Here is a 25,622-nt window from a genome sequence, read left to right as displayed (position 1 = left end):
GGGGGAAAAAAGGAGGGGGGAAAAAAAGGAGGGGGGAAAAAAAGGAGGGGGGGGGAAAAGGAGGGGGGGAAAAAAAGGAGGGGGGGAAAAAAGGAGGGGGGGGAAAAAAGGAGGGGGGGGGAAAAAAGGAGGGGGGAAAAAAAGGAGGGGGGGAAAAAAAGGAGAAAGCAAAACAACATCAATTTCTGGTGGTCATTCTTAGGCCAGACGACCAACTTTTATGCCAAGCAAAATTCAAGTGTCTAGTCTTTTATGTGTCTAGCATAACTCCCGTAGTAGATGGCAGGGCACCGTGTTCGGATTTAGGATGAGAGTAGCACCGATAACAGACAGACGATTCAGCTCTTGCTGAGCAGTACATACACTGAGGCAAGGACTTCCAAGCTTCTCACTGCTGCGGAACAGGGAGCTGCTGGGGCACACAGCTACGACAGCTGACCCCAACTCTCCAGATGGATGCCCCACACCTCACGGCTTCGCGCTGAACAGCTATGATGGGAAGCCGCCTGTGGCAGCTGCTCCTACTCGGGGACCGGCTGGGCGCTGGTAAGCAAGTGGCGAGCGATTGTGACGCCAGGGCCCACGGCTGAGACGACGAGCGCTGAAAGATGGCGGCTTTGAGCCGAGGAGACAGAAGGTCACAGCAACACAACACCAGGTTCAATGCCAACCCCGCGAAACACAACATCGCTGCACAACGGACGTCAGACACTGCTACACTCCCCGCAACCCGCCCCCCCCAGATATCACGTGACCACCCCCACCCCCCCTCTTCCGGACAACTGTCCCATACGCAAGCGCACACTCACCTCCACGGATCGCTTCCTGTTCTACCATAGAGTTTGGAGAGATTACCAGCTAGAGCGTCAGGGAGAACTCCGGAAACGGCTGTGTCTGGGGCGGAGCCTCACTAGCGTGCTTAAAGGCGGCGGGCGGAACGATGGCGGAGTGAGTGAGGCGGTGGCGGCGGCGGTGGCGGCTGGGTAGCGGGGACGGGCCTGCTAGGCTGGGGTCTGCAGCGGGATCCCGCGGAGTGCTGATGGAACGTACTGCCCGCGGAAGGAGGAGGCCCCGAGGGGCACCGGGGCGCGTGAGGCTCGGAGCTTTGGTCGCGTCGCTGCATAATCACGTACTGTGTCATCCTGATAGGTTTGCGAATGCAACCCGTGAGGTCATCAACGTCACCCTTCGTACCACTCTGGCTGCAACCACCAAGCTGGTAATGCCTACGGCTGCCAAACCCATCCTTCCCGTTCAGACTGGAGTCCAGGCACAGCAAGAGGAGCAATCTAGTGGCATGACCATTTTTTTTAGTCTTCTTGTATTAGGTGAATGAAGTCTTTTAAGCATTCTTAAGCATGCCCTGTGTAGAAGGCTGATTTCCAAAATTGCGCTATTCTGTTCCTCCTCTGGTTTTCTGTCAATGAAATGGAGTAGTGTATAGGCCTAGGGATTTAGAAAAGTTGGGTGTATATGTACCTTTGACTAATTGACCTGCTCAAAAACATGGAAAACTGAGGACCATTGCAGACCTTTTCATATTGGTCGCAAAGTGCAAACAAGATGTTTAACTGGCTTCACGTTCCTAATCAAGTACATGGTAGGTGTTCATTTGTGGGAATGATGCTGTCAGAGTGCTCCACGATGTTTGGATCTGTCTTTGAGGAGAGATTTCAATTTTGATTACTTCTAGACTGTTCTGATACTTTGTTGCATAAGGCAGTATCAGACAGTGGGATTTACGTACTCAGGTGCTGAAGGTTAGCATCTATTTCTTGTCTCCTACGTATCTACCATTCTTACAAGTGCATGGTTACCTGTAGATTTCTATAATTATGTTAACATTGTTAGACATTCTTATATGTGCGCACAGGCATTCTGAATGGCCATGCACACCCAACTTTTCTGTAAGCTTAGGCTGTCATCTTTCTTTTCCTTAGTAGAATGTAGCTGTCCTACGGCTTAGAGCAGTGTTATAGTCAAAACTGTAACAGTAACAAAACTTTCACCGATGGTTAAAGGTCTGTTTTCTTTTGTCTGTGTATATACTTGGTCTCTCCAAAGTAAAGCTACACTGAGGGAACCCTTTCTTTAATAGACAGGTTATCAAATCTTCAAAGTGATCACTCTTTCCTATAGCAAGTGGAAAAAAGAATAATAGCTGCGGAGTTGACAGCAATGCAAAAAGCTTTTCAAATAATTTTGAGGAAAAAAAGAATGAATAGCTTTTTTTCTCTCCTATAAGTTATTATTAACTGCAGCAAGAAATAGAAAGTGTCTGCCTATTTCTAAAGTATCCGTCTGTCTTTGGAGTGGGTTAATGTTTTCCCCATCGTCAATGGCATATTAGAATTTGAAGAAAAGCAAAAGGAAAACTAAAGCAAAGTGCAGTAGATCCAAAAACTTGCGAGGTTAAAATAAAATTTCTGAATATATGTGTCTTGTAAATTTTAAAAGGGTCATTCTTGATAGAATTTAATTCCTAGGATTTAAGAACAGAAGTATGATTTTTTTGACTGAGTTCTAGCCTGTTTGTGCCCGTATGATAGCTTAATGAATCTTGAAAGTATCACCCTCAGGATAGATGAATTGTCTGGACAAAATAGAAAACAGTATGAAAGATTACTGTTGAGAATTACTAATTAGAGGATTAGAGATACTGTTGAGGATTACTAATGAGAATTGAGATGTTCCTTCATAGCTCTAACATTCATGAGCAATAAAGAATATAGAACAAGGCTTTTGTGTCTAAAACAGCAAGAAGCAGCCATGAAACTGCTGAATTGGAGCTAGCATCCAGAGGGGATGCAGCATCTGCTTTGGAAGACTTCCCCACTTAGCTAAAGAAGGCACCAGATAACTTCCTTGTTCTTTAAATTCTCCGTGTTTTGAGTAGGTTGGACTAGATTACTTTGAGATATCCTTTCCAGTGTAAATTTTTCTAATACTTCGATTATCCACTTGGGTAAAGCCCATCTCCTTAAAGAGAGTCAGATGTGGAAGTGCATAGCTTTAAAATTTTAGTTGGGATTATGTATGTGTGCGCGTATATTTTTGAAGTAAAAAATATAGAAATGTTTAAAAAAGAAGTAGATATTAAAATGATGAATTCTGTATTACTGCCATTTTTCACATCTCTTTTCAGGGAAAAATTTCTTGTAAGCTGAATCAGCTTTGAAAGGTAGTAATACTAGTATTTTTAGAAGATAATTTTATGTCCTAAAATTTACTTTTGCTATTTCCTGTCATTTGTATATTAATTTAAATGCTCCAGTGAGAATTAGGAAGCTAACTTTTGCTTGTTTTCATCAGTGGACGAAAAAATGTTCTGCGTGTATTTTTGAAATACTACTTAAAGATCTTTTATTTTCTGCTACCACTTCTAAATATTCTACTTTTTTTAAATTCTCCTTCACAGCCATCTGCATCATATTGGTGCATTTACTGATAAAATACCGACTTCATTTTTTACCAGAAAGTGTAGCTGTTGTTTCTTTAGGTGAGTAACTGACATTTTTGTATTGGTTTTGTGTTAATTCAGGGGCACTCTGTATTATGTACTTGAATAATGCTAATAATGCTCAACTGTATGTTACTTATCACTAGAAAAGTGGCAAAGTGAACACAGTGAAGAAAACAACTAATTCAAGGAATTAAATTGGCGGGAAAAAAGAAAAAACATGTAAAGAGACTGGCACAGTAAAATTATACATCTGGGAATTATAGGGATGTCCCTACCTAGGTACTTTGTCAGCGACCTCCATTTCTTGCCTCTGCAACGTGGGAAAAGGCACTGCAGCACTCTGTGGCAGTCACACTCTGGCCTTCCCTTTCACATGTGTTTGTTTTAGTTTCAGTAGTATTGTATCTATTAATATGATTCGATCAAGCTGGGGAGTATAATTGTATCCTGAAAACTTGCCCTGGGCTGCTAGATGTTTAATTGTCACTCTGATAGATACTTCACTATCCTTGTAGTGCGATGACAATAACACTTCCTGTGGCATGAGGTAAAATAGTGTCACTCTTAATGATGGTCAAGTACTCAATTTCCCACAGTTGCACTGCAGCCCTTCCGCTTCTGTAAATGTGAGTTTAAATTTCCTTTCCTTTAAATCCCCTCAAAATACATTTTTATGTGAGGTTTGTCATTGCTGTTTCATAAGTACTGAGTTTGTTGGAAAATACATTTGAAGTTTTGCCTTAAAATGCTTAAGACCAGTTTAGTTTTTGGGGGGTGTTTTTTTGTTTGTTTGTTTTGTTTTTTTCCACCTAAGCTTGATAAATAATAAAAATACTTTCTGAGCAGTTGAAGACAGTGTTCCTCTTCTGCAACAATTAGAACTGTTTTTATCCTTGGCTTCTGACACTGTTTCCATCTCAAAACAGAAAGCCTAACTGTTAGCACTGAAACCTGTATTTAAATGGCATGCAAGTGGCTATATCTGACTTCTGCCCTCTTTCAAGGAAGAGCAGACCTGTGGATTCCTTCATTAAAATTTTGCTCTTTCTTCCCATATGAACTATTTCACTGAAAAATTATTTCTGTCCTCTGGGACCAATACTTTCATGTATTTTTTGTATGAAAGAAGGCTTAAAACTCATGGCTTTTCTGTGTATGATACCTCCATCAGCAGTAATCCACATGATGCTGTTTGTAATAATGTTTAATAGTTACAGCATGAGAGATTAAAAAACATTTGAGTTACAGGAAAACAATACTTAAATCTTCCCAGCCACTTCTTACCTTTCATTCAGTTTATTTCACTTCCGTGTGCCAATATTTGATTATTAAGCTTTTGTTTTGTAAGTAATAAAAATAATACAGACACAAAGATCTGGAATCTGACTAGAGACAAATTCCTCCTAACTCCTTGAAAGAAGTGATGACAGGCTAAGAATTAACTTCTTGACTTCCAAAAGAGATCTTAGTAATTTGCATTTTTCTGACTTATCTGTTTGAAAAGGCATGGGAAAAAAGATCACAGTAACCTGCAACCAATGAGTTTGCAGTGCCCTTCATAAAATTATTTTATACTCAGGCTAGTATTTCTACATATATGAAATTATTTGGGAAACAGTTCTGACAGCGTCTCCAATCTGATCAGAATTTGTTGCCTATTTCAGTGTCAGGAAGTGCTATGATTTCAATTCTGTAGAGAAGCCTTTGCTTAAATTGATGAATGCTGCAAGTAGCATTGAATGACACAAACATGTGCTGTTGCACAGAGATCAAACTAATAACTTCATGATTCTTTAGAAGGAAAGGCACATTTTATTTGAATGCATTTTATATTAAAAGCCATTTTGAGGAATTAACCCTGTTAACTTTATAACAGGGAGCACAGCACTCTCAATAGGCATGTTCAGTATTGATATGTCTCGAGTGACAGTCTTTTATGTTGAGAAGTTACATAGTTATGTAATGTACCAGAAACTTACGTCAGACCCAAAAACATTTTGTGCTTCAGGAGTGAAAGGCTCACTGCTTTTTTTTTGCCTTGTTTATACTTCTAAAATCTTTTTGACTGATTTAATGGAAACAATGATATGTTTTGTGATTATTTAAGAATATTACCTTGTTCTTTCCTAGGTATCCTTATGGGAGCTTTTATAAAAATCATAGAGGCTCAGAAGCTGGCCAACTGGAAGGTATATTTGAAGCAGTTAATTTTTAATTGCAGAACAGTCCTTAAATATTTAATACAAGACTGATAGTAATATTAGTTTCTTTTGATGTAATTTCCAAAACTTAGTATTTTATTCTCTATTTGGAGTTTTCTAAATGATAATACAACTGAATATTTGATGTCTTGATTTTGCTGTTCATTTTCTACGCAATTTTTTTTCCCCCAGAATAACCCTTTTGTGGTACCAAATCTATTGATTGTAAAAGAGGATACTGCACATCTGGTATTGTGGAACTAGTTATAGTAGAAAAAATCTGCAGTTCAGTTATATGTTACTGGATAGAGGTAGTCTTTTTAATCTTCATGGAGTTAATTTTGGAGAATTTGGCTGGATAAAGCCTGAGGTCTTCCCTCTGTCTTTGTGGAGCTACAGAGGCTTCCCCAGGGAGCCAAGTATTTCTAAGAAGTAGAGTCCACAATGAAACAAAAGTTTTGCCACCTGTAGTTTATTCACATCATCAATGAACTCTTTGTCATTCCTGTATTAATTTAAACTAATGCAGTATTTAAATTGTGATTTTTGTTTTGGAAGATCAAATGGTCTATTAATATTGGATCAGTGAACTGATTAAATCACAGTGCTTTGAATCACCAGTTTTAAATAAGATTTTTATTAGCAGGGCAAAAATCTCAGTCTGAATAGTGAATTTTAATCCTAGCTTGCAGCTTAGTATTTCTTGGAAATTGTTTCCCTAGAGAAAATCTTTTTTTTTTCCTTTCCCTTAATTGAAATATATTAAAATTTATAGATTTTTAGTGGAATGTAGCTTTTTAAATTAAATATGACATTCTTTTTTGGTCAACTACATAAATTCTATATACATTCATTTAAGCAACTGCATGTTTCAGGAGGCATGTTGTGATATTTTGTTTTACATATTTACACACTACAAACAGTGGATGGTGCAGTAGCTAATGTTATCTAATTACTAGTTTGTGTCAGCTGGATTTGGCTTAAAATAAAAAATCAGTTAAAGATCCAGAAAAGCAGTATTTTAAAATAAGATTGTATTGGTTAAATAACGTAAGTAGAAGGAGATCACATAAATAGGAAGAAAAAAGAAAGCTCAAGGTGTGCTCTCATTTGAGTGCTGATTCTACAAACATAGGAAATATTGATCATAGCAAGTGATAACTAGTCACTTCTGGTCAGCATTGCTCAGATATGAGCAACCAGCATGCCCACTGCCTCCACATTTCATCAGCTAAGATAATGGATCACTGATATTATATTATTGTTAGCTTATTAAAATTACTTTCACTATATTAAAGCTTTATTAACATAGGTTGTCAGATATAAAATGGTCTAACCAAAAATTACTATCATTTTTTAATCATTTGATTATTATTATTTTTTAATTTTAACACATATATTTTTTAATCTGGTATGGAAATAACTACAGGCTATATCTGTGTAGAATGCATATCATAAATCTTATCCCTGCCCTAAGAACTTTGTAATGCAATTTTTTGCTATCATGGTTTACAGAGTCTTCAATGCACTGAGTACTTAACTGTTGACTCTTGATAGCTAACATGCTGGTAATTGCAGTCCTGATATTTTACTTCACTGTTCTCTACTTTAATTCATCAAAAATGCAGTTCTTCCTTCTCATCATTTGTCTCCTCTTTGTCCTTCTCTGTTTTTAGGAGCTTTTAATTCGTTTAATTATCAGGAATGTGGATGTTTTGGGTTTCTGGGGGGGAAAGGGTGTTTTGTTTTTGTTTTTTAAGCCTCATGCAGTTACTGAACTAAAAAAAAGCAATATGTGCACGCAGAGTAATGGACTAGAGCATTTTGATAGAGTGGAGGAGTTTTATTTTCTGAGTCCCCCAAAGATGATTATCTCTGTTGCATATATGAGTGAGACTTCTAAGAGATAAATACTTCTTTTTGCAAGCTAGTATTTTAACAGAATAATCAGTTGTTTAACCTGGATTTAAACAAGATAATTGTTGCTTATAGAGATGAAAAGTTCTGCTGTATTCAGAACTGAGTGGACCAGAAGGAAACCTGATGGGTAAAGAGAAGTGCTAAAATCAGTTTGCCTTCTGTGCTTAGTCCGACAGCAGAAAGAAAAAACATGTCTCTGGCAGAATAACTCCATAAAGCAGCATTAGTCAAATGGTAAGGTGGATAACAGAGAATGAGGATACCAAAAATACCATCTTATTTCATGTTAGTTTTCATTTATATCATTCTGATGACAAAAAGGAACCATAATAATAGTATCACTAAATTACAGGCATAAATTTTCAAGAAGAATGAAGCCTCTGACTTTTCATAGAATCACAGCATCATCAAGGTTGGAAAAGACCTAAAAGATCATCCAGTCCAACCGATCACCTATCACCAATAGCTCCCACTAAACCGTGTCCCTAAACACAACATCCAGATGTTCCTTGAACACCCCCAGGGTCGGTGACTCCACCACCTCTCTGGGCAGTCAATTCCAGTGCCTGAACACCTTTCAGAGAAGTAGTATTTCCTAATGTCCAGTTTTAGCAGTGATGTTTATCTTGAGCCTGTTCATGTGTATGTGCATTACGATGATGATCTGATTTGTTCTTGTCCATTGATCAGCTTTCTAATGAAACTGTACTTATAACATGGTTATATCAAATTAGTAGAAGTGGTCACTGTTTCTTGACAGTACTTAATATTTGGAGAAGGTAAGGTATAATGGGAATTCTTCTTTGAATGCTGAAAAAGAAGCACATCTCCTTTGTCTGTAGTAGTCAGTTTTATTTATTTGTTTGTTTTTATTTATTTTTAATCTGGTATGGAAATAACTTGTATTTATTTGTTTTATTTATTTTAAAATAAGCAACACCTGGACTTCTATCACTAGAGGAAAAAAGAAGTAATTAAGAAGTAGCCCTAGAGTATTTTACTACTATGTGGCCTTTTATTTTGGTGCAAAGAAATGAGAAGGGTTAATGCAATTTTCATTTTCCAACAGTTTTGGGTGTTGTTTTTTTTTTTCTCAATAATATCCTATTTGTGAAGATTCAGTGTTACTTTAATAATCGTGACATCTTTCAAATTATGCTTCATTTTTGTTTTGCAGGAAGAAGAAATGTTTCGTCCAAATATGTTCTTTCTGCTTCTGCTTCCACCAATTATATTTGAATCTGGATATTCATTGCACAAGGTAAGTCCTTGCCTGACGCTTATACGTTGAGGTCTGGCTTGGAACAGATTCTGCTTTCAATTATCATAGTGACATTGCACTAAATTTCACCATATTTGTTGTTGAGCAACTGAGAATGCAAAATTTAATCTTCTTTGACCCAGAATGCGGGGAATGTTAATGAATGTTGGCAAGGTGACAGGTATTGCACAGACGTTCTCCTTGGTTGAAGAGATTCCTTACCTTGCTGGGCTCTATAAGGACTGATATGAAAAAGGAAAACGGGGAAGGAGTGGGATCAGAAGTGAGAACGGTCGGGTCATTCCGTATGTAATAAGGTTCCCCTTATTAGTAATGATATGAATTGTTACTGTTACTGAAGATGTTTCTCATTCAAAATCATAGCCTAAGTGGTGGACTAGCTACTGGGTTGTTTAAAAGCCTTTTTCACATGCCCTTTCTACAACAGATGGATTGATTTTTCTATCAAATGAGGAGTGTGTACAAGTGCGTGTGAATATTCAGCTGGTCATCTAAGAGTTGGTTGTTGCAGTACCACGCTGAGGTGGTGCCCAGGGTATCAGAGAGGTTTTCTCTTGTCCTTGAGAGAGCAGATGTTGTGCATATATGCCCTGTTCTGGGACACCTGGGACCAAACTAGTGACGTTTTATCATCTCTGAAACCCAGCTGTGAACCAGAATCTAATTTAGATACAAACACAAAACATGACTTTTGCCTCAGTTCATTTTCACTAATTTATTTACTGTGTTACTGTGTTCCAGGGCAACTTTTTTCAGAACATAGGCTCAATCACACTATTTTCTGTATTTGGTACAGCAATATCAGCTTTCATAGTAGGTGGAGGAATTTATTTCCTGGGCCAGGTAAGGATAACTACTTTTAAGCACTTATGTTTATCCAGCTTACTTACTGAAAGACAGTTTTTTAAGAACAGACAAACACAGTGGAAGTAGATTCTTGGGTCACAAAGTCAATTTCTCTGCTACCCTGCTGATGCAGGGGCAATGTTATATAACCCCTTGTGTTTTTCATGTTAGAAGCAATTAAGTCTTGAACTGAGTTTTATTTTCTTTTACGTGATCTTCCCATTAGAAGGCTGTACCAGAACCTGCCTTTTCTAAGAGACATCTTCTAATTTCCACTTATTTGTTCTTCTGTTGACAGCTTTCTTTAACTTCTCTGCTTTGGTGTTTCCCCTCTCATTAGCTACAGGCATAGATATTGTCTTCTCTGAGACTTCATTCAATTAAGCCAAACAGTCCATGCTTTTATCTTTGCCTTTCACATTTCCATTCCTGTGCATGCCTTAGTTACTTGTATCTTTTCCAGTTTCATCTGGCCTTTCCTGATTTTGAATGACCAGAATTGTAACAAGGTAGTGTTAGGTAACATAATTCTTATGATTTATGATGATTATTTGTGATGTTATTAGTTGTTTTTTTTTAAGACAATTAGCTTCAGATTTGATTAATACTTTAACTTGTAAAAATAGCAGCAAAACACAGTTGATTGTGATTTTTTTTTGTGTGTTTTGCCTATTCTTTCAGGCTGATGTAATTTATAAACTCAACATGACAGACAGGTAAGCTCTTGGAGAAATGGTGCAGTACGTGAAGTGAAGCACTTATTACCAAGATAATACTGTATAGGGAAAATGTGCTTTAGTTGGCCAGCTCTTCTTTTTTCAGTTTAGATTGCTTATATTCAATACTGTGTATTACCCCAACAAATAGATCAGTTTCTTCTAAACTCAGACGCTCTTATTTCTGAATAGTATCCTTGTGCTCAGTGAATTTTCCAAAAATATATTGTTTTTTAACCAACCCTTAAAGTGAAAATATGTAAACTTTGATTAGTTAGATGATGATTAATAGTATATGAAAAAGGAACTTCCTTGTCCAGGCGGTGTCTCAAAAGAGATAATGAGTTTTTCAGTCAATAGTTTAGGTTTGTCATGAAGTTGGCTAAGAATATTCAAGTTCATACCTCCCTACAGTTAGAGTTCATTCCTGTATTAATTGTTTATTTTGTTTGTTTAGCCAATGTTAAGCCAAGTACAAGAGTTTTTGGTTAAAATCCATAACTAAGTCAAGTGGCAGGCAGGAAACGAGACAAGTAAAATATACTAAAACAGCAGAAACCTTCATTATTGGTTCCAGTGACTTTATACAGCTAAGCAGTCCTGTTGCCTCTCTATTGTCTGTCTTTAAATTCCAAAGTAATGATCTTTTAGCTATTCCCTTTAGATGTTGCTTTTTAATATTCCCAAGCGGATTAACACTATGCATATGTGATATATGGTTTAGCTAGTGTCTTGTTCTTTCTGACTTAGTTCTAGCAAGGCATTGGTAATGTTGCTGTGTGCTGGGAGATATGTATTTCTCAAACTTCTCTTCCATCTGGACAACAACTTTCCCCTTTGAAAAATAAAATAATCTCTTTTCTCACTTCAAGTTCTTATTCATGGAAAGAGAGCAGGACCTTTCGCTATGTGTAAACTGAGACATTTGCTACTAACTGTTAATGTAAGCTTATTGGATATGTATTTTTCTTTCATATGCTTTTCTTTTTTTGTTGTTGGTTTGTGTTCTCCCAGTTTTGCATTTGGCTCTTTAATATCTGCAGTTGATCCTGTTGCTACCATTGCCATTTTCAATGCCCTCAATGTGGATCCTGTACTTAACATGTTGGTTTTTGGAGAAAGCATTCTCAATGATGCAGTCTCTATCGTCTTGACTAAGTAAGTGCTTTTGAACTACAGGTGTATGGAAACAGCAAACACTCTCTTTTCTGTTAATTGGGTATTGAGATATATGGGTATTTTTCCATCTGCTTTTGGTACAAGTAATGTGTTTTTGGTTTAATGCTGAATTTTTTATTGCTAAAACAAATCTGTAACATAAACTCCATAGGCCAAAGACAGCAAATGGTTGTCTTTTTCAGCTCCTTCAGTGCTTCATCAAATTGACCCCAGATAACTGTTTTTAACTACAAGTTTGTCAGCTATCTTTTCATCTTAGGATCCTGGTGACAGAAAGCCAACATGGGTCCTTTCAGGCTTGCACAAAAATATTTATCTTGCCAAATTTTCAACTGCATCTCCATCATAGGCTTCTGTCCAGAATGATGTTTCAATCTGTGGGCTTACATTAACATCCATGCAGTAGGAACTTAGTTTGCTATTTGTTGGACTTATCGCAGAGATGGAGAGAATTGATTTACCTTTTACCCATGACGTTTGCACTCAGAAAGTTGCGGTCAGCAGCTCCATGTCCAGGTAGAGACTGATGATAAGTCCTCAGGAATCAGTGCTGTTTAACATCTTTGTAGATGACACAGACAGTGAGATCACCCTCAGCAAGTTTGCAGATGACATCAAGCTGAGTAATGCAGTTGAGTCTAATGCTAGAGGCTAATGCAGTTAACATGCCAGAGGGACCTGGACAGGCTTGTAAAGGACGCACATTCCAACCTCTTGAAGTTCTACAAGGCCAACTGCAAGGTCCTACACCTGGGTCAAGGCAATCCCAAGCACAAACACAGGCTGGGCAGGGAATGGCATGAGAGCAGCCCTGAAGAGAAGGATTTTGGAGGGTCAGTTGATGAAAGACTCAGAATGAGCCAGCAGGGTGCACTTGCAACCCAGAAAACCAACTGTATCCTGGGTTGCATTAAGAGAAGTATGACCAGCAGATTGAGAGAGGTGATTCTGCCTCTCAGCTCTTCTCTTGGGAGACCTCACCTGGAGTACTGCATCCAGTTCTAGAGCCCTCAACACGAGAAGGACGTTTTGCTTTGGAAGGGAGTCCATAGGAGGACCACAAACATGAACACAGGGCTGGAGCACCTGCCCTGCAGGGAAAGGCTAAGAGAGCTGGGGCTTTTCAGCTTGGAGAAGAGAAGGAGCTGAGGAGACCTTATAGCAGCCTTCCAGTCCCTGAAGAGGCCTACAGGAAAGCTAGGGACTGACTTTCCATAAGGACATGGGGTGACAGGATGAGGGGAGCCTTTTTTCAGTGAGCTAATATAATAGCTTTAAATACATTCATGGTTTCTTTATGGAAGACCATCAAGACTAAGAGCAGTCAAATGGCATGTTAGTTAGAAACTATCTTTTTTTTCCCGTGAAAATCTATGAAACGTATTCCTGAAATTCAAAGGCATTTCTTCTCTTTCCTCTTAAGAGGTTCTTTGTTTACCTACAGTGACCTTGACTCACACTCCCCCTGGAGTATTTGATGAGAAATCTCCCTGTTAATTTTTTCTTCTCTGAGGATCACATGATCTGTCTTTCCTCTTTCATGCCCAGAGTTTCTACTGTGGCAAAATGTGTTTTCAAAGTTTGAAAACTGTTTTGTAATATTGGGCATTATCAGTATTGGCAATATCACCCATTTACACTAATCTGAGAATTCTTTAGGAGAGCAACTTCCAGATTGTTAGCAGAAGTAGCTTTCCATTTGGGCATTGCAATAAGACTTGATGTAATATCTTTTGTCATTCTTCTTGCTGTATGTATCATAGTAAAGGCCTTGTAAAAGTGGTAGCAACCAAGAAATAGAAGCTTTTTTTTGTTGTTCTGAAAAGCTGTTTGGCTTTTTTTTCTTTTTTTGAGTCAAGACTTATAATTAACAACTACTTCTTTTTTATTATTAATTTTTATTATATCCAGCACTGCAGAAGGTTTGACAAGAGAAAATATGTCAGATGTAAGTGGATGGCAAACTTTTCTACAGGCACTGGGATATTTTCTTAAGATGTTCTTTGGCTCTGCAGCACTTGGAACACTTACTGGCCTTATTTCTGCATTAATATCCTTTCTTAATTTGGTGATAAACATACATAAATTGATGAACTCCAACATTAAAGTAGTATTTCCTCTCCCATATTCTCCTGCATTCCTTAGGGGTTATTTCCACTTTGTTGATTGAGGATTTCTTGTGCTCGTGATGTTCTGTGAACATCATTAAGGTGTGAAATGCTGTATAGTAGATTATTTTATGTGCAATAAAGTATAATAAAATATGGTCATTGCTTTGTAAATTCAAAATATGTTAATTCAGTTTCAGTATTGATCCGTTTTTACAAACATGTGGCTTCTTGTTTACATATATAGAACAATTAGTTAAAAAGAAAAAACACTTCTTTTCCCAAGGGCTTTTGAGTCAGACCAGCTCATTTGTCCCTATGTATTAAGCCAGCTGAAGATGTATACTATTCTATTTGGTTTCACATTGAGTTTTATTTTGCCTTTTCCACTTGCATGAACTGGTTGCTAAATAACACAGAAGCTTCTCTGCTGAGATAAGGAAGGATGTTTGTTTAAGTCAAGCACTTTCAGTGAGAGCTTGCTTTAATATTAACACTGCATTCACTGTAGGTATTTTTTTTGTTGGGACGTATTGTTAAGGTGCATCAGTTGGGACGTATTGTTAAGCACTCTGTAAATAACAAGAACAGAGTGTTTGATTAAATACAGACATGTTTCTTCTTTTGTTTCATTAGCCTGATTCCATGAAGTTTTAAATTACTCCATGTATCACAACAAAAGAGGGAGATAGATGCTTAATGTTTCTTTCACTGATATGTAAATGATACCGAGACAAAGGGAAAAGCAGCTTATTTGCCTTATTATGGGTTTTGTGCCTCAGAACATTAGTTTTCCCACAAACATGCAAAATTTCAGTGTAGCAAAAGAAATCTCCTGGTAGTTGCCAGCAGATAAATACAGCTGAAGGTTGTTGCTGGTTCATGACCATATTCCTCCTGTCAATGTCCATGTCACAGGTGTATTATCCTCTGAAATTTAGCACAGATAGCACGAAGCCAAATTTGCATCCCTAGACTAATGTCCACACTCATGACTTACAAATGTAAAGTAAGTTTTATGTATCTTAAATATCAAAAGGATGTTTTGAAAACAAAACCTATTTTACTTCATTGTTTCATACCTCTACTATGTTTTTTGGAAAGCCTATACTGCTTAATGGTTCTCTGTGGCGTATTTACAATAGTTTTGAAGAAGAGATTTCAAAGACTGAATGTATAGAGAAACATCCCTTCTGGATCCAAACAGTTCAGTGTCACAGAATTTTAGGGGTTGGAAGGGACCTCTAGAGACCAAGTCCAACGCCCCTGCCAAAGCAGCTCCCTAGCCCAGGTTGCACAGGTAGGCATCCAGGGAGGGTCTTGAACATCTCCAGAGGAGACTCCACCACCTCTCTTGGCAGCCTATTCCAGTGCTCTATCAGTGTCACAGTGAAGAAGTTCCCATGCACATTTGTGCACAACTTCCTATGCTTCAGTCTGGGGTTATTTCCCCTCATCCTATCGCCACGCACTGCAGAGAAGAGTCCAGCCTCATCCTTTTGCCTCTTGCTCCTTAGATATTTATAGATGTGGATCAGACCCCCTCTGAGTCTTCTTGTTTCAAGGCTGATTAGCATGCTGCTTGTACTGTATAGGTACATAGTAGCAGAACTTTTCCAAGTCTGTCCATTCTGATAGACTTCTACCAGTAGTGAGCTCTATAAAAAACACTCTATAAGAAATGATTAATCTTTACCTCCTTGAGTTATGGGACAACTTGTAGGTGTTATTAGCTATTCAGCAGATAAGTATATTAAGCACCACCACTGTTTTATAATGGAATGGTATGAATTAAATATTTTCTTTAGATTATTATTTTTTTTACTTTTCCATAATATTTTCGTGTATACGTGCTAAAGCACATTGATTTAAGAAAGACACCCTCTCTAGAGTTTGGAATGATGATTATCTTTGCTTACCTTCCTTATGGACTTGCAGAAGGTATTTCACTCTCAGGTGAGTAGCAAAAGAATTATTTGCTAATTTCTTTGATAAGTTTCAGTATTGGTTATTTGTGTCTAAGAGGGCCACCATCTTGTTGGTGGTTTGTTTTTAATGTTTTCTCATTTAACCTGTGCTCTTACGTTTGACCTTGCCTTACTTCAGGAAAATAATTTCTATTAAGTGTTACAGATGTATAGAAAAGATAATTGAAGTTTTCATAAGCATTATCTATCCAACATAAATGCTAGTATGCTTCCCGGTTACCTCTGCCTACCACAGAATAAAGGTTTTATCAGCATGCTATGGAGTTTGGCTGCATCTGCTAACTTAGGTGATTTCCAGCCTACTGCCCTGTAGCTGTTTTCCTGCCCATCCTTCTGTGCCAAGTCAGCTGAGAACAACCAATGCATACTGTAGGTATATATCTTTGGACACTTGGCAGAAGCTTGCTGAAGGCCAGGAGAAAAGGTTTTCAGGTGATTTTTTTCCATTATTCTGCAAAATCAAGTACAGAGACAGCGTCCAGTTCAGCTGGATGCCTACAGCCTCTGACCTCTGGTGACTTAAGTGATTTGGAAGACAGTCAGCTTCCTGTCTCGTGTCTTAAAGGAAAGTGGGAAGGGATGCAACAGTTATTGTAATTCATAGGAATCTGCTTGGTTCTTTTTTTTTTTTTATATAGATTGTTTTATTTTTAAGTTCATTAAAAGATATTTGCTCTTCAACTTGGTGTATGTGATGAGAACTTAACAAGTTTGTGAAGTTTTTTATAAATGATCTGCAGATATGAAGTCAGAGTTTCTGATTTTCTGAAAGCATATGTGCATTCTATTGTAAATATTTTGGAGTAGACCTGTAGCAACATGCAGTCACTGATACCAGGAGATTTTTATTTTGTTGTTGTTGGCATTTTTTTGTTGTTATTATGTATGAAGATGCGGTATGTAATCATAGTGTTTACACAACCGAGATACATTATGTAAATGCAAACATTCCATTCTGCCCACTTGCATCTAGAACAGTTCTGTGTATAGACCAACACATAGACAAAGAAATTATATGAAATATGAGCAAACAGTTTGATGCATTGAAACGTTTGTGTTGCTGTAAACACAATTTTTTTCCTAGTGAAAAGATGATACCGGAATATCTTAGCACATAGCCTTTTCTACTTCTAATTTACACTGCTTCTGAATTTAAAAACAATAATAAAATAGTACAGAATTTGTGCTATTGCATTATATAACAAACACACATATGCTGGTATACAATGACGAAGTAATAGCATTCCTAGTCAGATGCTTTTGGTATTTTAGAGGTTGTTTCTCATTTTATTTGTGAAGACAAAAGCTCTCTGATTTGCTCAAGCATCTTCAAGAGTAAATGTGCAAGAAGTAAAAATTTTGAAGGCCTTAGTTAGTTCACCTCTATTTGAAACAAAGGATTGTTCTCACTCTGTCTTGGCTAGTCTAATCCTTCCGGTTGTGTTCATCTGGGCCACTCCTGGGCACATAGCTCTAGCCAAATAATTTTGTTCTTTTATACTTTCTGTACTTTGGGCTAACTAGACATGCTACCAAATGTCATCTTGTCCTCTTGAGATCTGTATTGCAGTTGTATTCTTCTGTGTTACATTGCCAATTTTGGTAAGTTTTGTCACAAGGAGTACTGTTGTTGATCTTGCTATGTTGCTATATTTGCACCATTCCTCACTGTCATCTCAAATGACATCCTTCTCAGATAGAAGTCTATGCAGCAGACATGGAGATGTTTAAAACTTCCTGTAAGATATCTAGCTCCCTTTGAATAGTGAACAACTAACAGCAACTGTGATGTGTCTTGACCAGTTGATTCAAATTATTTCCATAAATTACCCAGTGCTGTGAAGCAGGACAGATGGAAAAATTGCTAACATAAATCAAAGATGCAAGACTACAGTGAAATCTGAGACAACTCTTCAGGCCTGTGGTACTGGTTGCTGTATGTCTATCCAAACTATGCATGTCACTGGGGCAACTCAACTCTATAATGGTAAATGTAGTGGCTTTTCCCATAACTGATGGCTGTTATTAATCTCTGAAATAACCTGTAGTAGCTAGTTTCATGTCCTGTCTTGGAATCAAGGGACAGTCTGCAGAGTAGCATTCCTTACAGGCCTTATGCATCAGGCTGTGCCTTCTTATAAAGGACATTTGTGCCCAGAATTCTCAAATCTCAATAGCCTTTCTTGTTCTGAGATCAATAACAAATTGCAAGTACACCTGTGTGTGCTACTCCTCCTTAATTTTTAATGACTTGGTATACCATACTGGAATAGATTCACACCCAAGCCCTGCTGGTCTCATTCTGCTTCTGGTGGAGTGATTGGGACTGACTGATCAGCAGGAAGGAAAGAATGACTTCTCTGGGAGAACTAAATAATACAGTCCTCTAGCACCAGTACGTTCAAATTGTTCTTACTTCTTTTTTGATTACATCTGTCTGCCTGTTAGTATAGTGAAAGGCAAGAAAACCTCTCAAGAAGCAGTTTATTTCCCTCACTTTTATGAGAGAGCAGTGACTACAGGGATTTATTCTAGCTTGCAACTGACCTGTTTTGTTTTCCTAGTATTTAATGTATCCAGCTGAATGAAATCAGTGTGAATATCAGTGGTAAAAGAAACCGTACTCATTGCTTCAAAAAAGTATTATTTTGCTTTAGTATAGAGTGTCAGCACACATTGTATTTGCACTTTACAAGTTAATCTGCATTTGATTACTGCATTTTATTTACAGGTATCATGGCAATCCTATTCTCTGGCATCGTGATGTCCCACTATACACACCATAACCTCTCCCCCGTCACACAGATATTAATGCAGCAGACACTGAGAACCGTTGCTTTCATGTGTGGTATGTGCTAACTGTGGTATATCTAATATTGTTCAAAAATTGATTTGTCTAAAATGGTGATTCCAAAGGGAGCAGGAAAGATGTGAGTTTTCCTCCCACCATTCCTATGTTAGTGGTACATGTCTTTAAGAGAAAGGTTCCTAATAGTGGAGACTGGAAGGCTGTCAAAAGTCACCTTTCTTGCTTTACTGGATAAAACATCCAATAAACCTTCTGTATCTCCCATCCTGGAGGCTCCTGCTAATATTTGCAGCAAGACTGATAGCTAAGGAGAGACCTCTGACTCCTATACTCCTCTGCAAAAGGATTGCTTATTCTGTGCATTGGAAAGTCAGGAAATAAATATTTATTTTATGTACCATATATAGTAACTTATAATAGGAATACAAAAGGTTTTACAGAATTGTGTATTTAAAATGCAACTTCTCTTTTTCAGAAACATGTGTTTTCGCATTTCTTGGCTTGTCAATTTTTAGTTTTCCTCACAAGTTCGAGATGTCCTTTGTCATCTGGTGCATAGTAGGTATTTCTTTCAAGAATGTTTAGGTATTTTTCTGTGGTGTTTGTGAGAAAAAATAAAACCTTGCACTTAAAACATTTTAGACTATTTGTTAGATTTTTTTAAATGAAATATACTATTCTAATAATATTTATTGCACAAAGTTAATTCTCACTGATACCATGAAGTTATTCTTTCTCTTCTTAGCACTGTGGTGTATGCATATATCAGCCTGATTTAAGGAATTCCAGTTTACTGTTATTTTGAAACACTAATAAGGAAAATTGCTTATTTTGATTTATTAAAATAATCTCAAAAGTCATCTCCCTCAGGAAAATAATCCTGAGTTTTCCTGCATCTTTAGCACTGTATGAAGGATTTATGTGAATTTAGTCCACATGTTATTTCTTTACTCTAAGCTCCCCTTCTTCAGAGGTGGTACTTACTCAAAACTTCTTTAATGTCTGACCATTCTTTGACTTCATTATTAATTCTTTCATTTTGTATTTCAGTGTAGTTTTTGTTTTGCCTCAGACTTACCTACATATTTTGCTATTGTAATTATTTAACTGAAACATGAAAAATGCATTCTCTTTGCAGATTGGAAGGAGGGAAGTTTCTAGTCACATACCTCAATGCACGCTAGTTTGTTTTAGTCCATTGTCCAAGGAAGGAATTGTTTTCTACAATTTACAGATAATTATATCAACGTGGAGAACTGCTCTCACTGCATTACACATATGTACACAACTTCCTTATCTAATATTTATCTAAGGTGTGACACTTCCTTCTAGCATTGCCCTCACAGCCATAATGCAAATTGAATAATTTTGGGGTGATTCATAAAGGAAAACAGCAGAGGCCTTCAAGAATCCTGCTGACTAATTCTAGTATATTTACATTGTCAAGATATGTTTGTTATGGAGCTTACAAAGCAACACCATTGTGAGTAACTGCTTTTCTGAGTTAATTTTCACTGTATTCATTGATTATCTGTCATTAAAGCAATAGCACTTTTTTGTTGCTTAGATATGTGGTGTATTTTACAGCCATATCCAGTAAAATTGCTAAGGAACCGAACTACATGCTATTTGTTTGGGTTCTGGCCTTTTTCTCTGAGGAACTGGCCCATGGGGAGACAATAGAAACATTGCTTTGGCTGTTAGCTGCTGTGATGAAAGAACAATTAAAGGAGGTGAACTGAGAGAAACATATACCCAAAGTAATTCTTGGTCTCCCTGGAATGCCTTCTGGGTTTCATTTATTAGAAGTAAAATAGAGTCTGGTCTCTGTCAGTGATGAGTCTTGTTTAATTTCAGTTAAGCAAAGTGTTTAAATTAACTGATGCAGACAGGTTTGGGTTTTTTTTATGTTGGTTTAGCAGCACACCCATTTACAAGACTTGTGGGTGGGAAGTTTGTATTACTGTTAGCTGGTACAAGCTAAATGCAAGGCAGATCGGGCCCATGTGACTGTAATACATCAAGTGGTCTTTTGCTTTGGGTTTTGTTTTTCAGGTACTTGTTCTGTTTGGTAGAGCAGTGAATATTTTCCCCCTTTCCTACCTACTCAACTTTTTCCGTGATCATAAAATCACCCCTAAAATGATGTTTATCATGTGGTTTAGTGGTAAGTTACAACTCATAATATGAAGGACTGGAAAAAATGTTTTATCGCTCTTTCATTGTGTGGGCTGCTCTGGGAGGAACTGGTTTTCCATCCATTGAAAACTTAACATTTGCACCATTCTCAAACCCAGGTGTAACTGATACATTCTCTTTCCCTTTTGTTTTAGAAAACAATGCAGTGTAAATCCCATCTAAAACTTTTCTTCAAAGAATCTTGTTTTGTAAAGAACAAACAGTTTCAATTTGAAAAGCAATACCTCTGATTAATTTTAAGATGATAACTAAGTAATAGATAAATAAGCACGGAATAGGATTGTAAAAAATCTTGAAGGTGGAGAATTCCTGTTGAGTTAACAGAATGCTAGGGACCAGCCTTGGTGCTGATTCACTCTTCACTGATTTATTCTCTCTCTGCAGGCTTACGTGGTGCAATTCCCTATGCGCTCAGCCTCCATTTGGGCTTGGAACCAATAGAGAAACGTCAGCTCATTGGGACAACAACAATCATCATAGTGCTGTTCACAGTTTTGCTGCTGGGAGGGGGAACTATGCCCCTTATCAGACTGATTGACATTGAAGACTCTAAAGCACGCAGGAGGAACAAGAAGGACATTAACCTCAGCAAGACAGAGAAAATGGTATGTTGTTGTTCTCAGATAATTACTGTTTGTTTGTTTGTTTCATTTTCAAAGAAGGCTTGTATGTTATTTTTTTCACTAAAACAAAATTAATGGAAGCATGGTAGAAAAAACCCAAGTATTAGCATTTTAAAATATCCCGAAGAGCTTGGTTAGCATGTACACAAGTAACTGTTAAGAGGTAAGAAGCAATGTCTCTTAACTCAGTCTAATTATAAATGAATCCATACAAACTAAAGTAACCTTAAAACATAAGGCAGATGTTACAGAATAGATTGAGTCACATACAGACAGGAAGTAGCTAGTATATTGTGAGTCAGGAAGTACAACTATTAATAATAGAAGGCAGATGGGAATTATTTTGAAAATGTCAAAGCAAAGGCCTCAAGAAGGTGGTAACAACAGCACTACTGTTACTAAGTTTTATTTTAAAGCAGATTCTGGCCTTAAAATGTCAGAAATACTGAAGAAAGGTCTGAAAACTCATCTGCTAAAGATGGGAGTACATAAGTATCATGGAGCATTTTCCTGTTTTAGTCCTAAACCATCACACAGTGCACACAGAGAATTGTTCTGTGGGATCTGAAGAATAAGTTATCTTGGGATGACGTTTTATAAAGTTTGCAGTCTTCAGAATTAGCTTACTCTGTCTATGAAGGGAGGTGTGTGTAGAAGAAGTGCAGGTAATATGATGTGCTCTGATACAGAGCTTTTTTTTCAGAGACATGAAGACACAAAAGCTTTGTTTACTATATATGGAATCATAGATTCATAGAATGGCCTAGGTTGAAAAAGATCATCTGCTTTCAACACCCCTGCTGTGGGCAGGGTTGTGAACCACTAGTCCAGGCTGCCCAGAGCCACATCTAGCCTTGCCTTGAATGCTTCCAGGGATGGAGTTGAGCCTCATTAGGTTCACACAGGCCCACTTTTCCATCCTGTCCAGGTCTCTCTGCATGACTTCCCTCCAGTGTATTGACTGCACTGCTCAGCTTGGTGCCATCTGCAAACTTGCTGAGGGTGCACTCGATTTCGTTGTCTATGTCATTAATGAAGATGCTGAAGAGCTCAGTGCCCAGGTTGTAAGAAAAAGCTTGCACACTAGAAATCCTTTCTTAGAAATAGCAACAGTGCAAAATCATGGAGTATTTTAAGCCTTCTGACATGAAAAAGAAAGGTAAGCGACTCTGAGAATCAACAGCTGGACAGATTAATGCAGTCATAAGCCCTGATTGGATGAGGTGACTGTTTCCATTATGTTCTGGCATGGGAACTGACTGCGAAAAGGGAGACAGAAGAAAGGAGTGAAGCAAGTGGGAGGAAATAATTGCATTTTTTTCTTAGGTTATTGCAATATTTGTGATATTTCTAGGGAAATACCATAGAATCTGAGCATTTATCAGAGCTCACAGAGGAGGAATATGAAGCCCAGTACATAAAACGCCAGGACCTCAAAGGATTTATGTGGCTTGATGCTAAGTATTTGAATCCTTTCTTCACCAGAAGACTCACACAAGAAGTAAGTCTTTCTTGTTTTCTTGAAGCAAAACTGCAGTATAGTTCTCATTTCACTCATTCATTCAAGGCTTATAGTACAACTATTCAACTTCTACACAAGGTATAGTGAGCCATCTAATACCTTACTTGTGCATATGTAGATCGGCTGTAATTAAAGGCTGCACTGTAAAATTGCTGGTTGGATTAAATGGATTTTTCTGCTGAGCACAGCTTCTTGCTTGGAATTATGGACAAAGATTGCAACCTTCCTTTTTTTATATTTCTTCAGTATGAGATGAAGACTGAAGCTGTAAATGCAAAATGACACCAGGCTGAACACATAGCTTAACACTGAGTGGCTCTGAGAGGTGTGAATACTATGCCATTTTCACTCCAGGCCTCAGAAGCCTGATATTCCTACATAATTCACTTTTTTTTCCATCTCTAATTTGAATTACGTAATTTTGCTGAGATTGAAGATTTTTTGTAAAGCATTTTCCTAGTTTGCTCAAACATACCATTTTTCTGATATTTTGTATTTGCTAAAGAACACTTTAAGCACTTTTCCACAAAAGCCAAAGGGTCTTAATTTTTTATTTTTATTTTTTCCAAAACAAGGAATGAAGCAGGAAATCTAGAAATGACATCTGATTTGTAATTGGTAGCCAAAACCATGGGTTGCCATTGAGACTGCAGCCAATTGGTGGGAAAATAAGATACATGAATTGTCAGAGCAGTTCACAAGCTTTCCTGCTATCTCTGGAAACATGCTGAGAGGAGTGAGATATAAAAACTTGCCTTCTGGATGTCTCTGTAATTGAAAGCCACAGAGGAAGACTGTGTAGAAAATGAAGAAAAATCTCAGAAGTGCCATCCCTGGAAGTAATTACTAGCTGCTTGAGCATTTGCCATGTTTTGTACACTTAGAGACCAGGAGCAGATTATTTCATGAGGAGTATGCTTAACTCATCATTCTGTTTTGTTCTCCCTGACAAACAAGTTGTGTTGTTGTAGCTCAGTAACTGTTTTCTTGTGCCTTAGGACTTGCATCATGGGCGCATACAGATGAAAACCCTCACAAATAAATGGTATGAAGAGGTACGACAAGGACCCTCAGGCTCTGAAGATGATGAGCAGGAGCTGCTCTAGCTGACTGGGAAAGGAGCACAAAGAGTTTGTCATTAGACTTTAGAAAGTGGATTTAAGTATTAAGAGTATGACTGCGCAAAAGCTTCTGATTTGAGGCATATCTTGTGCTATATGTTTAAATATTAAAACGCGGATCTACTCTGCTTGGTATTACTAGTCAGCGACCAAGCCCCTGAAGTGTCAGACTCTGGAATGATTGAAGAACTTTTAAGATTTTACATCACAACAAATTTCATGCAACCTGTGAAGAAGTGGAAACATCTGCCATGAAATAGTAATGTTGTTTAATGTGGGGTCCTATTATAAAGCCTGCTGTAAACATTTGAAGTACAGGGCCATTGTATGACTCCGCAAAGTGCAATGAGTTGCAGCTTGGTTTTTTTCTTTTAAAATATGTACCAGTTCATAGGGAGAGGCTTGCCCACTTATACCATGAATTTGTTTCAACACTAGTAAGGGAATCTGGTTGGAATAAATCCACAATTTATGAAACTTACAGAATCAAAGAATGAGTTGGGTTGGGAGAGACCTTGGAGATCATCCAGATCCAACCCTCACTCCCTGCCTCAGGGGCATAGAAGGCCACAGACCACACACTTGCACATTATGAATCCTGAGAAGATCAGTGCTTTGACATACATGAACCTCTTGAAAAGTATTTCTGTCATATAAAATTGTCTTGGTTTCTATTGAATGGGATGTTTTATTTCTATATTCTGAGATATCATAATCAGTACTGTGGGTTATGACTTGCAAGAGGTGGAGATAGTATGACATTAAAACTGCAGTGAGTTTTTTGTCTTTTTAGTATGATTTCTCTCCTCTGCTGATGCTGTTTCTTGAGCAGCAGTACTTCAGTTTTTTTTGCTTGGTGTAATCTGTTTGCTCTAATTATGAACACCTTAACAGACAGGAAGGTTTGTTGTGTTTGCCATGGTTACACACACAGTTCTTTGCTGTCAAGGCCAATCCAAACTCAGTTATTTACATAATCACTGTTGAAATGTGAAACCATAGTTCTGCATGTAAATCTGACGTATAAGTGCACATTTATTTCTAAAAGCAGGAATCATTTTTGGTCTGGTTTTGCTACTGGGTTTTTTTAATCAGCTGCTTACCAGCTGGGAAAGTGAAAGACTATTTGGAATCCTAAACCTGTGCTAAGCTGTTCTCCAGAATAACAAGTTATGTGACCTGCTTTTCCTTATTGTGTTATTTCGAAGAGTTGCATGCATCCTAGAGCTGAAAAACACACTAGTCAAAGTCTGAATGAGACACAAAATCAGCCTATGGTATTGACCAGAAAGGAATCAGCACTCGCTTTTCTCTTTAGAAGGGGATCTGTCTTTTTCCTTCATCCTTCTAGACAACAGTGGATTTAATTACATTTCAGTTACCCATTAGTTCTAAACATTAAAATAGAGAGATCGAATATGGTGCGCTGATCCAAGATCAGTGCTGTGAAGGGTGTGAATGTGTGCTCAGGTTCTGCATTATGTTTGTTCAGTGCAAGGAGGATTGTTTATTTACTGGGCTAAATTTTGCCCAGTGAGAATCTCTGTGCTGTCAGTGCCAGCAGACTGAAGCTGCTGACTTTTCTTTTGAGACTTGTTTGCTGGAGGCAAGCATGTGTTATCTTTTTTGTCTTTCTTTATCCTGT

The 25,622-nt window shown here is 37.7% G+C and overlaps 2 protein-coding genes across 2 annotated transcripts in view; one reads left to right on the top strand and one right to left on the bottom strand.

Annotated features, from left to right (window-relative positions):
* Positions 1–25,622, bottom strand: part of B4GALT5 (beta-1,4-galactosyltransferase 5) — a 90,110-nt gene that overhangs the window by 37,759 nt on the left and 26,729 nt on the right. The gene's annotated exons all lie outside the window — the stretch shown is intronic.
* Positions 889–24,874, top strand: SLC9A8 (solute carrier family 9 member A8). Its single transcript, XM_065754334.1, has 16 exons — positions 889–948; positions 1,150–1,328; positions 3,419–3,499; positions 5,594–5,652; positions 8,762–8,845; positions 9,608–9,709; positions 10,394–10,428; positions 11,443–11,586; positions 13,519–13,657; positions 15,566–15,671; positions 18,435–18,551; positions 18,988–19,070; positions 20,568–20,679; positions 21,096–21,316; positions 22,689–22,835; positions 23,855–24,874. The coding sequence occupies exons 1-16, from the start codon at positions 941–943 to the stop codon at positions 23,960–23,962; spliced, it is 1,725 nt and encodes a 574-aa protein (XP_065610406.1). The 5' UTR covers positions 889–940; the 3' UTR covers positions 23,963–24,874.

The sequence above is a fragment of the Cyrtonyx montezumae genome, unplaced genomic scaffold (assembly GCF_038088225.1).
Source record: "Cyrtonyx montezumae isolate F1298 unplaced genomic scaffold, pur_monq_1.0 scaffold_9, whole genome shotgun sequence".
Classification (NCBI taxonomy): Eukaryota; Metazoa; Chordata; class Aves; order Galliformes; family Odontophoridae; genus Cyrtonyx; species Cyrtonyx montezumae.
This window is presented reverse-complemented; position numbering and strand designations above follow the sequence as displayed.